This window comes from Salpingoeca rosetta, assembly GCF_000188695.1.
Source record: "Salpingoeca rosetta unplaced genomic scaffold supercont1.3, whole genome shotgun sequence".
In the NCBI taxonomy this organism is placed as follows: Eukaryota; class Choanoflagellata; order Craspedida; family Salpingoecidae; genus Salpingoeca; species Salpingoeca rosetta.
In genome coordinates, this window is record NW_004754931.1 from 883,050 (window position 1) to 896,689 (window position 13,640).

The 13,640-nt window shown below is 55.2% G+C and overlaps 3 protein-coding genes across 4 annotated transcripts; 2 read left to right on the forward strand and 1 right to left on the reverse strand.

Annotated features, from left to right (window-relative positions):
- Positions 1–10: 10 nt before the first annotated feature.
- PTSG_01775 (uncharacterized protein) lies at positions 11–3,308 on the forward strand. Its single transcript, XM_004997698.1, has 8 exons — positions 11–201; positions 426–512; positions 722–829; positions 981–1,326; positions 1,635–1,819; positions 2,067–2,246; positions 2,821–2,904; positions 3,064–3,308. The coding sequence occupies exons 1-8, from the start codon at positions 124–126 to the stop codon at positions 3,109–3,111; spliced, it is 1,116 nt and encodes a 371-aa protein (XP_004997755.1). The 5' UTR covers positions 11–123; the 3' UTR covers positions 3,112–3,308.
- On the reverse strand, positions 3,260–9,131 carry PTSG_01776 (the record flags this gene model as incomplete). Of its 2 annotated transcripts, XM_004997700.1 has the most annotated exons (10): positions 8,899–9,131; positions 8,535–8,678; positions 8,245–8,331; positions 8,039–8,080; positions 7,714–7,875; positions 7,407–7,529; positions 6,898–7,229; positions 5,916–6,681; positions 3,476–5,667; positions 3,260–3,398 (listed from the first exon to the last, which is right to left on the reverse strand). In XM_004997700.1, the coding sequence occupies exons 1-10, from the start codon at positions 9,043–9,045 to the stop codon at positions 3,260–3,262; spliced, it is 4,134 nt and encodes a 1,377-aa protein (XP_004997757.1). In that variant the 5' UTR covers positions 9,046–9,131. The 2 variants fall into 2 exon arrangements, with proteins under 2 accessions (XP_004997757.1, XP_004997756.1); XM_004997699.1 differs by lacking the exons at positions 7,714–7,875; positions 8,039–8,080; positions 8,245–8,331; positions 8,535–8,678; positions 8,899–9,131 and having other exon boundaries at positions 7,407–7,666.
- Positions 9,132–13,093, forward strand: PTSG_01777 (peptidase 26S subunit). The gene is made up of 12 exons (XM_004997701.1): positions 9,132–9,363; positions 9,518–9,604; positions 9,896–9,965; positions 10,135–10,289; positions 10,450–10,518; positions 10,779–10,877; positions 11,094–11,283; positions 11,572–11,837; positions 11,996–12,072; positions 12,269–12,329; positions 12,570–12,656; positions 12,855–13,093. The coding sequence occupies exons 1-12, from the start codon at positions 9,343–9,345 to the stop codon at positions 12,906–12,908; spliced, it is 1,236 nt and encodes a 411-aa protein (XP_004997758.1). The 5' UTR covers positions 9,132–9,342; the 3' UTR covers positions 12,909–13,093.
- Positions 13,094–13,640: the final 547 nt, after the last annotated feature.

Here is a 13,640-nt window from a genome sequence, read left to right on the forward strand (position 1 = left end):
ACACACACACACACACACACACACACACACACACACGCCTGTATTGACGAATGGTCTTGGAATACTTCAATCATTTTCTGCAACGTCCACTGCTCACAACACGTCAACTCACGCACTGCGACAATGGGGTTTGTGAAGGTGATGTCTGTGCTGGTGGTGCTTGTCGCCATCGGCCTCAAGCTTGTCCACGACAACACACCGGTGCGTTGAACATGCGTGCACATGCGTGCACTCTGGTGAACACTGTTTCGCTTTGGCTTTGTTGTGCATGTGTGTCTGAAGCAGAAGAACGCAGCAGGGTTGGGGTTGACTTGCTTGCCATACAAACTCAGTGTTCTCCTTGAGCACGTCCTCACTTGGCTTGTTTCACTGGCTGCTTCACGTTGACATGCACTGGATGACTCCCACTTGTTGGTGTGTGACAGCCGGTGATTCCCGGCAACCTCCCCAAGGAAATGCGCGCCCTGCGCGTGCATGGACCCGGCAATGCGACAACGCTCGGCGATGTTCGAGTAAGCGACGTGATTCATGGCATTGGCACGTCATAGCGCTTCCGCAGCCAAGACCCCTGCCACACATCATGCCGACCTGCTCACTCACGTCAACTCATTTGATGTCCGCGGCACCATCGTGCTTGCTGTCGGTGCGACTTGAAGAGTTTGATTGTCGCACATCACAATTCCTCCATGCTCACTTTGCCTGCGCGCTTTCTTGCCTCTAGGTTGACACCATCCCCGTTCCAAAGGTCGAGCGTGGATATGTTCTCATTCGCGTCAGGGCTGCGGCTATCAACCCCTCTGACATTTACTTCCTGAGGGGCATCTACACGGTACGGAGTGGCAACTGAGCAACAATATTGTGGCGCCTGGAACCGCCACACCAACACACCAACACACCGACACACACACGCACAGAAACATAGACAAGCACGCAGTGTCTCACGCTTGCTGCTTGCTGTTGCATGTTGTGATATCCACCAGAGCACCGGAAACGACCCCAGCTTCCCTGCTGCAGCAGGCTTTGAGGGAAGTGGGCTGGTTGTTGGCCACGGTGGCGGCCTTTTTGGCCATATGCTTCTTGGCCAGCGCGTCGCCTTTGGCGCAGCTGGGGGCGGCGCGTACGCAGAGTACATTGCCGTGAAGGAGGATCTTGTCATCCCGCTTCCCGCTGAAATGAACTACCCGCAGGGCGCGTTCAGCATGGTGAACCCGCTCACGGCCATTGGCATGCTCAGCACGGGCCTCAGCGAGGGCCATCAGGCGTTTGTGCAGACTGCCGCCGCATCCTCCCTCGGCAAGATGCTCCTCCGCCTCTCAAAAGTGCAAGGTTTGTCTTGTGCGTGTGTCTGTATGTTTGTGTTCGTGTGTGTGTGTCTGTATCATTGTGTTCGTGTGCGTGTGTCTGTTGTGTGTCTTGTGTGTATATGTGCGTGTGCCCATTGTGCGCGTACACAGACACACACAGACAAACACAGACACACACACAGACACACACACACACACACACACAGACACACACACACACAGACAGACACACACACACACACACACACACACACACACGCACACACACAGACACAGACAAAGACACACACACACACAACATGCTCACTCCCGCCCATGATGCCTCGATAGATGTGCCCATGATCCACGTTGTGCGGCGCGCGGCCCAGAAGCAGCTGCTCGTTGGGCTCGGTGCTGTTCCCGAGCACGTGCTCATCTCCACCGATAATGACTTTGTGCCCAAGCTGCGCGCGCTGAGCAAACAACTCCGCGCCACCGCCGCCTTTGATGCAGTCGCCGGCACCTCAACAGCACAGGTCAGCACAGAAAAGGCGCACCCGGGCATGTGCGTGCATGCGTGCTTGGGCGTGTGCTCGATTGTGTTTATGTTGTGTTGTGTTGTGTTGTGTTGTGTTGTGTGCGTGCGTGCGTGCGTGCGTGCGTCTGGTGTGTTTTTGTGTGTGCGTGTGTGTGGTTGCGTGTACATGCTTCCAGACTTGAAATCGTCCCACAAATATGTTCATGTGTTCACAACAAACCACCCACCACACCCACCCACAACAGCTGGCGGAAGCGCTGCCCGATGGCGGGCTCGTGTATGTGTACGGAGCGCTGTCGAACGAACCCGTGAAGGACGTGGACCCGATGGTTCTCATGCACGGCAACAAGCGCATTGGCGGCTGGCACCTGCGCGTATGGACTGACAACCTGTACTTCCCACAGAAGCTGATGTACATCTTCAAGGTGCGTCGCGCCATTGCAATGGTAGTGGCAGTCACGCAGCGCTTTTGGTTTTCAATATGTTTTGCGGAATGACACCCCCTACCACACACACACACATCCACACACACACACACACACACACACACACACACACACACACACACACACACACACACACACACACACACACACACACACACACACACACACACACACACACACACACACACACACACACATCCACACACACACACACACACACACACACATCCACACACACACACACACACACACACACACACACACATACACACACACACACATCCACGCACACACACATACACACACATCTACACGCACACGCACACACACACCCACGCGCACACACACACATCCACACACATCTACACACACACACATCCACACGCATCCACACACATACACACACATACACACACATACACACACATTCACACATTCACACACACACACACATACACACACATACACACACATTCACACATTCACACACACACACACACACGCACACACACACACACACACCACACGCACGCACACGCACACATTCACACAGACGCGAGCGCTGCTGACGACGGCGCTTCGGACGGACATTAACGGATATGTGTCGCTCGACAACTTCGTTACAGAAGCCAACAAGGTGTGAAACACAGCTGCTGCTGTTTCTATCGCTGCTGCTGTCGCTGCTGCTGTTGCTGTAATACCGGCTCGATGACCGTCTTGCTTTCACGTTTCTCACACATATTTTGTTATCGTGTGCATGTGCTTGCATGTTCATTTTCGCGATGTGAATCAACAGTACATGGGCGCGGCGACAAACAACAAGCGCGTCCTTGTCTTCAAGTGAAGAAGCAAGTTGGGCCCAAGAACAAACGACACTTTTTCCTTTGTAGTGGCATGCAACAATACTCGTCTCTCCCTTCGTCACACGGCTTTCGTCCCCTCTACTCTCTTTGTTCCTCTTAACACCGTCTCTCTCATGCACTGGCTGACTGTTATCTCAAGTGTTGTTGTTGTTGTTGTTGTTGTTGTTGTTGTTGTTGTTGTTGTTGTTGTTGTTGTTGTTGTTGTTGTTGTTGTTGTTGGTGTTGTTCGTCAGTTCGCAATCGTTCATGATGACACATCACGAAGCCCCTTCATGTTCATTGTTGGAAGGTACATACATACGCCCATACACGTAAACCCACAAGTGCATGTCATGATATAATTACGCAAACGAGAGTTTGGTGCCAACACCACCACCATGAGCATCATCACCATCATCACTCGGGCGCTGGACGATGCGGGAGAGCAGCAGCTCCTGTACAGCGCGCACGAGGTGGTGCTGGTGGATGGTCGTGTCCTCTGCAGCCACACCGTTGTCACTGTCTGCCCCAATCTGACAACCGCCATCATCACTGTCACTGGCAACCGTGTCGCGGCCCCCGTTCTCATCAACATCATCATGATCATCATGATCATCATCATTGTCGTCACTGGTGTGGTCACTGCTGTCCTCGTGGTCACTGTTTGAGAGTCCACAGCTGCTTGTACCGCCTGCATCTGCTTCTTCAACCACCACATCATCCACATCGTCCACATCATCATCATCATCATCATCATCATCATCATCATCGTCATCATCATCATCCACATCGTCATCATCATCATGATCATCGCCGGCTTCATCTATGCGACGGCCATTCGCATCAGCTCCACTTTCGACAACAAAAACACCCGCAACACGACCATCACCACGACCACCACCTCCATCACGTGCATGGTGCGTACTTGCGTGTGCGTTTCCGTTGGCGTGCAGGAGACCGAGAGAGCGCCGATGCACACGTGGTGGTGAGCTCACGCTGCCCACCAGCGGCACACTCATGCCACTTGCACCATCACTGGTGTTGGTGTTGAGGTGCCGACGAAGCAAAGACGGCGAGGAAGGCGGTGGTGTCTGCAGGCCATCGCCGCCGCGTTTTGGCTGGTGGCCGTTGCCATCGTGACCATGGTCAGCCATGGCAGCAAATCTAACTCCAGTCTCCCCATCTCCGTTCATTACAGGTACCAGGGGCGCTGCAGACACCACAGCACCACCACTACTTCCATCATCGTCCGCATCCCCACCACCGGTCACTCCAGCACGGCGGCGATTGTGCTGTCGTGCGCTGCTCAAGGCTACACGTGCCACTGCCAGCTGCGCGTTTGTGATAATCGCCTTCAAGTCCGCACCCGTGCACCCGCGCGTGTGCTCGGCAACGGACGCCAGGTCCACATCGCCACCGAGCGTGTTGTCACGCGCAAGCACACGCAGGATATCGGCCCGCTCCTCCACCGACGGCGGCGTGCACGCAATGTGGTGCCCAAGACGGCCGGGGCGAAGCAGGGCAGGGTCAACCATGTGTTTGCGGCTGGTGGCGGCGGCGACGACGACGCGGCGGCCCCTCGTCTCCTCCACGCCGTCGAGATAGGTGAGCAGCTGGTTCACCACCCGGTCGCACACGCCGTTGCTGCTGCTCCCGCGTGGGCTGGCAATGGCATCAATCTCGTCGAAGAAGAGCAGGCAGGGCGCCGCCTGCTGCGCGTGTGCAAACACCGTGCGCACGGCCTGTTCGCTCGCCCCAATGTACTTGTTCAGCAGCTCCGGCCCGTTGACCACAATCAGGTTGAGGCCAAACTCCCCGGCCGTCGCCTTGGCGAGCATCGTCTTGCCGCACCCGGTTGGCCCGTGCAGCAGCACCCCGTCTGTGAGCTGCACCGGCGCGCGCGCGTACAGGTGGGCGTAGCGGATGGGCCAGCCAATGGTTCGCGTGAGCTTCCGCTTGGCTTGCGTCATGCCACCCACGTCAGCAAACGTGAGTGTTGCGTCGCGCAGCGGCAGCGCGTCAACGTGCAGTGGTGTGTAGTTCAATGTGACGGCGCGGATGTCGGCGGGGGTAACGTGGTGGTGCGATCGGTTTGCCCGCAGCGCCGCCGCTTGGGAGAGCCGCAACACGTGCACAATATCCCGCACAACGAGGCGGCGTGACAGCGCTGGGGCGATGGCAGCGTGGAGCGCACGCAGCGACACAGGGGCATCACCGTGTTGTTGTTGTTGTTGTTGTTGTTGTTGTTGTTGTTGTTGTTGTTGTTGTTGTTGTTGTTGTTGTTGTTGTTGTTGTTGTTGTTGTTGTTGTTGTTGTTGGGTGGGGGCGTTGGCGTGGGAAATGTTGAGATCATCAAGAAGGTGAGGCAGGGCAGACGCAAGCTGCCGTGGCGTGACATGCGAGAGGTTCACCGTATGGACAAAGAGCCCCATGCCCAAGAGTTCCTTATGCAACGCAGTGTGGGCAGTGGCCGTGGCAACAACAGCGACCTGTGCGCATGCAGGAATGCTGCGGAACAAACGCGTTAACTGCAGCAGCAAGGAAGCGCTGTCAGGACCCTGTCATACATGACGGGGGGATGGTAGGTGAGTGGGTAAGCATGTCGTGTTTGTGTTGGTGGTGTCAATGGAGGGGATGCAAGCGAGCTGCAAGCTTGATGTGATTGGAGGCCACGCTGCACTATTCGTTCAAAAACAATTCGCACAGTCATGTCAATCAAACACAAATAACAAAAGGAAACCACCAACTCAACACACACACACACACACACACACACACACACACACACACACACACACACACACACCTGCATCTCTGCAGGGCAGAGTGCGTCGAGATCGTCAACAACGAGGAGTGCCGGTGCACGGAAGAGACACTCGCGTATGTGTTGGCGAAAGGCATTGGCTTGCACCGCCGCCGTCTTGCCCTTGAGCTGCCGGCACTGAATCGTGCACACGTGTGCGAGAAACCGCTGCTGCGCACATGTGCACAGTTCATCGCCCAGCGTCGTCCGACCACTTCCACGCGGCCCACACACGAGCACGCACGTCGATGTCGGCGGCGGCAGTGGTGATGAAGGTGTTGCTGTTTTCGGTTGCGGTATCGCTATCGTTGGCACCGTTCTTGCATGGGTATCTGGGTTATTTGAGGAGGATGGATGGTCCACATCACCACGACGAACACCAGCTAGTGTGCCATTGCGCTTGCGTTCGGTACCATGGAGGGGCTGCTTGCTGCGTGATTCACACGACTGTGGTTGGTGCTGATACAACTGCTGTTGTTCATGTTGCTGCTGCTCATGTTGGTGTTGTCGTCGCCCGAGTGCGCGGGAGATGTGTGCACACACGCGAGCAATTGCACGTGTATACAGCGGGCGAGCTGGCGTATGCACGCGCACAGGATCGACGTTCACATCGGGAACAATGCGGCAACCAAGTGAACGCGAACTTGGCCCGTCTCGCTGTTGCTGCTGTTGCTGTGGTGTGGTGTCACTGGAATCACAGGAAGATGCGCGTACGTGCGCAATCAGCACTGCCCAATCCGTTGTTGTCATGTTAAGGCGCGATGCGAGTCTGCAGTCGCACGCGCGAGGGATTGTGGTGAGCACGTGGCTGATCACATACGTCACACCGACGCATGGCGACAGCATGGATACACACCAAGATGCATAGGTACAGACAGGCACACACACAGACACACACAGACACACACACACACACACAGACAGACAGACAGGCAGATACACAGAGGCGAACACAAAGAGCGAGTGTGGGACCGCATCACCGCACCTCCTTGAGACGAGAATCTCGTGCGGTTCGAGGTAATGGGAATATCCGATAGCAGCCAGTGCAACGCGACGATGTGATGGTGATGTTGATTGTGATGATGATGATGATGATGATGAGGGTGGCGATGATGATGAAGGCGTCGCGGTTGACGCTGGCGGCTGTGTCGTTGCTCTTCGTGTTGTGGTGCGCGGTGTTGACGCACGCTGTATTCGCTGTTGCGGACGTGCAGGAGTTGGCGCTGCGTGCTCTCCTCCCTCACCGCCACCGCCGCTGTCTGCGTCCTGCACATGCATGACATCGCGGTACTTGGACAGAAACGCCTTCACAATGCGCTGGGGACCGTGGTGGTGGTGGTGGTGGTGGTGGTGGTGGTGGTGATGATGGTGGTGATGGCGGAGGTAAGGGTGACAGTCAGGTAGACACAGGCAGACACACAGACACAGACACAGACACACAGACAGAGAGACAGACACAGACACAGGCACAGTCACACACAGACACAGTCACACCTGTGTTGGGAGGAGGGCGCGTGCTGACGGCAGACACGCGTCGACGGGAAGGCGATCGCTGACGACAACGCGGAGGCGGCACCACAGCAGCGACGGCGGGCGACTCGTGCTTGGCGCATCGAGCTGGTTTGGCGATGGTGTCAGCAGGAGAGAAAAGGGGGCGGTATGAGGCGAGTGGAGGCTTGAGGTGCAGCGAGGCGGATAACCAGATGAGCACAACCCCACACGCAGACAGACACAGACACAGACACAGACGCAGACACTCACACAGCCACACAGCCACACACACACTGCCAGATGCACGGACGTCATGAGGGGAGAGGACGGTGATGCGCGTGTCTGGACCAATGACCATCCACGTGTTGGTGCATGTGGCACTGGCCTCATCTCTGGCCGTCACTATCTCGAGCTGCAGTGCGCGGCCATCCACGCTGATGGGCAGCACGCCCGGTGCACGCACACTGCGCGCCTGCAACCAGGGGCATGCGGCAGCAAAGGCGACGTGGGCGACGCGCAATCATACGCGTATGTGTGACATGTGCGCATGCGTGCAGGCGTTGCCTGCATGGAGGCTGAGTCGCATGTCAAGGGGTGGTGGCATTGCTCTCTGTCACACACACACACACACACACCTGTTGGAGGAAGCAGTTTTCCAAGTTTGTGGAGTTGAGCGCCTGCATCAAACAAAGGCAGCAGCTGGTGTGAGTGTGGCAGCGTCACATGTCACATCATGTGTTGTGTGTTGCAACGGCCAAAGTCATTGATGCTCTCAATACAGTGAGGGCATTTGGACAGGGGGGACGTTTGAATACACGTGCACGTGTGCAGATCAGCGCACCACTGCTTGCCAGTCTGTTTGGGACGTCAAGCGGGCTGTCAAAGCCGTGCAGCGAGGAAGGTCACCATTGACTACAGAGACAGCCACCTGTTCATAGCACGCGTGGGGGAGGGAGCGAGTGAAAGTGGGAGTGAGAGGGAGACAATGTGCGGGTGTTCGTGACAGTGTGTGTGTGTGTGTGTCCGTGTGAAGTTGTTGGCACAGAGGAGTGGGGAGAGCGTCGCACACAAAAATGTGGGGGGGGGGGCGCAGCTGTGCCACAGCAACCCAGTCAGTGCAGTGTGGGGTACCTTGGTGCCTGGTTTGATGTGGTATGCTCGCATAAGTGCGGGAGACAGTTCCACTGTGGCGTCGCCGCGGGCTGTTTCCCGTGCAAATCCGGATACACCACACACGATGCTCTGGCTTCCCCATTGCAGCCTCACAATCACATCCTACATGAGGGTGTGAGTGTGTGTGTGTATGTGAGAAAGAGTGTGTGCGAGAGAGAGTCAGAGAGAGAGAGAGAGTCAGTGTGTGTGTGAGTGTGAACGGGTGAGCTTGAGGGTGTGAGCGGAACATCACGCGTACATCAGCAAACACACACACACACACACACACACACACACACACACACACACACACACACACACACACACACACACACACACACACCTTGGTTGTGACTTGGTTGACGGCGGCCGTGAGAGGCTTGGAGGATAGGTTGCACATGCATGGGAAGCTGGACAGCGCTGAACTGGCCAGCACACGTGCCTGCACTGCCATCGTCGCATTCACCTTTCCCGATGACTGTGGTGACATGATGTGTCGCTCTCATCAGCCACCAGCACAGCCTTTGTCCTGACTGCTGACGATTGGTGGGAAATATAAACAAGTTTCGTTTTCTGTGTCGTTGCAAACAAGAAGAAGAACAAGTGAAGAAGAAGAAACGACATTCGACCGACAAGAGCGAGTGAGCGAGCAACCGAGCCAAAGCAATCACCAACCCCGACCTGATATCCGCACACGTCCTTCCTCCTCTGCAGCCCTTTGTTCCCTTGTGCTACAAGTGTGGACAACGAGAACAGTGCGTGTGAGACACACGAGCACAAAGACACGATGAGCACAACGATGGCATCGGTGAGTGCGCGGCTAGCACATTACTGTGCAATGTTGTCGTTGTTTGTTTGGATTGGTGGACAATCCACCGCACACACCCGCGTTTATTCCATGTGCGTGTGTGTTTGATGTGTGTGTGTGTCTCCTCACTCCTTCCTCCCCCCTCTCTCTGTAGCATGCCATGGACACCAAGGCAGATGAGCGTGATGCCAAGGACAAGGGCGCAACCGCATATCTTGAGAGCAAAGTCAACGGCCTCACGGTATGCAGAACACACACACCCACCCACCCACCCACACACACACACACACACACACACACACACACACACACCCACCCACCCACACACACACACACACACACACACACCCACACACCCACCCATGTTGTCTCTCCCCTCTCTCCCTTGCGCTCTGTCTCTCTTTTCCTTCTTGTGGTTTGCATTTACATATGGAGGAGTGTTTCTTTGCAGCTCATGGTGTGAATGTGGAACTGTATGCGTCTCCGCTGCCTTGCTTTGGGGACATTTGTTGTGCTGCTCGGGTGTGCATAGGTCGTTCTCAATGACAAGAAGCAGAACCTTCGACGATTGGAGGCTGAAAGAAACGAGCTCAACGGCCGAGGTATGTGTGTGTGTGTGTTTGCAAGAGAATTCTTTGCATGTGTGTGCGTGTGTGTGTGTGTGTGTGTGTGTTAGTTATCTGTTTTATGTGGTTCAGACTCCATCATTTGCTCATTCGTGTTTGCTGGCGCGCTTGCCTGCGACCCGCTGATCTGTGTGCACAATTGCAGTGCGCCAGTTGAAGGAAGAGCTGACGCTGCTGCACGAGCCTGGCTCATATGTGGGTGAGGTGGCCAAGGTCATGGGCAAGAAGAAGGTGCTTGTCAAGACACACCCAGAGGGCAAGTATGTCGTCGACATTGAGAAGAACATCGACATCACAAAGGTGTGTATGTGTGTCTGTGCGTGCGCGCGTGCGTTTGGTGATGTGTGATAAACTTGGTGGCGTGCGTGTTGAAGTCAGTTGTCTACTCTTGCCACTCTCACTTCACCTGTGGGTCTATCCCATTATGCTTTCACGTTCATATGATGGTTGATTGGAGCAGCTGACGCCAAACACGCGAGTTGCCCTGCGCAGCGACAGTTACACCTTGCACAAAGTCCTGCCCAACAAGGTATACTGCCGAATGCATGCACATACGCATGTGTGTGTGTGCGCGTGCGTGTGTGTGTACATGTGTGCGTGTGTGTGTGTGTGCGCGCGTGCGTGTATGTGTGCGTGTGTGCGCATGTGTGCGTGCTTGTGCGTACATGCGCGTGCGTGGGTGGATATTCTTTCGTTGACCTTTTGCTGCTGGTTTTCAACGTTGACACCAAAATGGTACCCTCCTGTGCCCATCCCACTGTATTCATGCATCCGTGATTGTCGTGGCAGGTTGATCCGCTCGTGTCGCTGATGATGCTTGAGAAAGTGCCCGACAGCACATATGACATGGTCGGCGGCCTCGACAAGCAAATCAAGGAAATCAAGGAGGTACGTTTGCTCTGTGTGTGTGTGTGTGTGTGTGTGTGTGTGTGTGTGTGTGTGTGTGTGTGTGTGTGTGTGTGTGTGTGTGTGTGTGTGTGTGTGTGTGTGTGTGTGGACTTCTTGCTTGGCAGCTGCTGTGTACTGTAGTGTTTGCCCCCCCCCGCTTTACAAAGCCACCCGCCCTCCATCACCCCCCTCTCCCTTGCACGTGGTTTCGTGCAGGTGATTGAGCTGCCTGTGAAGCATCCCGAGCTGTTTGAGGCGCTCGGCATTGCGCAACCAAAGGGTGTGCTGCTGTATGGCCCGCCCGGCACAGGCAAAACGCTGCTGGCACGCGCAGTTGCCCACCACACGGAGTGCAGCTTCATCCGCGTGTCTGGCTCTGAGCTCGTCCAGAAGTACATTGGCGAAGGTGCGAGCAGCACATGCACTGCGCTCTCTTGATCTTGGTGGTGGCGGTGGCGGTGTTGTTTAATTGTTTTAAGTTGTTGTTGGTCTTGTTGTTGGTCTTGTTGTTGATATTGTTGTTGTTGTTGGTGGTGGCGGCGGCCATGTGTTGGTGTTGCTTACATTGGCGCTGGTGTCCTGTTTTGTTTTGTCTTGTGTTGTCTCCTCACCATCATTCTCCTCTGTGTAACTCACTCCCAACTCACCCACCATCACGTTTTCCACCGCGTTCCCTCCCCTCCACCACCTGCAGGTTCACGGATGGTTCGTGAGCTGTTCGTGATGGCCCGGCAGCACGCGCCATCGATCATCTTCATGGACGAGATTGACTCCATCGGCTCTGCGCGCATGAGCGGGGGCAAGGGTGGCGGCGACAGCGAGGTGCAGCGCACGATGCTGGAGCTGCTCAACCAGCTCGACGGCTTTGAGGCCACGCAGAACATCAAGGTGATCATGGCCACCAACCGCATCGACATTCTCGACTCGGCGCTCCTCCGCCCAGGACGCATCGACCGCAAGGTGTGCGCTCGCTCCCTGCGTCCTCTTGATGTCTGTGTTGGTGTTGTCGTGTGAATGCGAGTGGACGATGATCCAACGTTGGCGCTGCTCGTCCCATCTTGTAGGCTGACAAGCGCCCTTTCCCACGCACAACTCGTTATTCGTGTGCATTCCTTCAGATTGAGTTCCCTGCGCCAAACGAGAGCGCACGCGCGCACATTCTCCGCATCCACTCGCGCAAGATGAACCTCACTCGGTGTGTCGACTGTTACAACAGTGTTAGCGGTGGTGATTGTTTTGGTTTGTTTTGAGTGGTTGTCATTACTTTTCATTCACGTGCAACGCAACGTTTTCGACTCACCGCTGCTATGGTTGCATGTGCATGTGCATGTGTGTGTGTGTGTGTGTGTGCGTGTGTGTATGCGTGTGTGTGTGCGTGCGTGTGTTGACAGTGGGATCAACCTGAAGAAGATTGCTGAGCTGATGCCGGGCGCGTCCGGCGCAGAAGTCAAGGTGCCGATGAGTGACGATGATGATGATGATGATGATGATGATGATGATGATGATGATGATGATGATGATGATGATGATGATGATGATGATGATGATGATTGGTGATGGTGGTGGTGGTGGTGCATTGTTGGTAGCACGCACCATACTGTTGATGAGAACCAAGAGAACACGTGTACGCGAATACCCTTCACCAATTCGCTCACTTGTGTGGTGTGTGTGTGTGCACTCATTGGAACACAGGGCGTGTGCACGGAGGCCGGCATGTATGCGCTTCGTGAGCGCCGCGTGCACGTGACGCAGGAGGACTTTGAGCTCGCCGTCGCAAAGGTGCCGCAATGGCAATCACTGCTGTTGTGGTTATGGTTGTTGTCGTTCTTGTTGTTGCTGTCATTGTTTTGCTCATGGTTTTATGAGCGAGCTTGTCCTGTTACGTTATATTGCCGTGCCCTGGTGCTTGACCCCGCGCATGCTCACACATACATACACACGCACACGCACGCAACACACATGCTGTATCGGATGCAGATTATGCAAAAGGACAGCGACAAGAACACTTCCCTGCAGAAATTCTTCACTTGATCGCCCGCAAGGCACCCACCCACATCACCAACCACCAGCCTTGTTTTGGCTCTTGTTCAAGCCTTTGGTGCTGTGCTGTGTGGCGGCACTCTCACACGCATACACGCTTGTGCGCTTGCTGTGTCGTTTGTCGTTTTGCGTCTGCAACAGTCAGCCCATCAAATACACAACAACCAAATCACCCAATAGCTCCGTGCACGGTCAAACTGAGACAACCACCCACACCCACACCCACACCCACCCACCCACATACCCACACACACACCAACAGACACATACCCACATCCACGTCTACGTGCGGAGAGCAAAGCTCAAGTGAGATCCTGTATCGGAGAGCGGGACAGAGTCGACGCCGAGCTGATGTGGCCGCAAACTCCCTATAGGGTAAAACTCTAGTAGGGTACCAACCAGACAGAAGCTGTGCCAGCTAGGGACTATACCAGACATAAGATGCGCTTTACCCAAACAGTCACGTCGACGGAGCGAAGGGGGCATCGCTGGTCCGTGACGTTATCGGATATAGAAGTCAAGATAGACGTGAGAGTCTGAAGTGGGAACGGGCATCAGTACGAGAGTGCATATGGGCTGAGTTTTGCTAGACTGGGCGACATCGTATGTAGTGCGGTAATGTACTGCTCTGTATTAGTTGATGCTGTAACGTGATCGTAGGAAGTGTCGTTAGAGTATTATGATGATAACGATGCTTAGCGCGGCGATAGGCGTAGTCAGGCC

Coding starts and splice junctions, on each gene's coding strand:
- PTSG_01775 (XM_004997698.1), top strand. CDS start 124: ATGGGGTTTGTGAAGGTGATGTCTGTGCTGGTGGTGCTTGTCGCCATC. Junction 513..721: donor CAACGCTCGGCGATGTTCGA/GTAAGCGACGTG, acceptor TCTTGCCTCTAG/GTTGACACCATCCCCGTTCC. Junction 2,247..2,820: donor AGCTGATGTACATCTTCAAG/GTGCGTCGCGCC, acceptor ACATTCACACAG/ACGCGAGCGCTGCTGACGAC.
- PTSG_01777 (XM_004997701.1), top strand. CDS start 9,343: ATGAGCACAACGATGGCATCG. Junction 9,364..9,517: donor TGAGCACAACGATGGCATCG/GTGAGTGCGCGG, acceptor CTCTCTCTGTAG/CATGCCATGGACACCAAGGC. Junction 12,657..12,854: donor TTGAGCTCGCCGTCGCAAAG/GTGCCGCAATGG, acceptor TATCGGATGCAG/ATTATGCAAAAGGACAGCGA.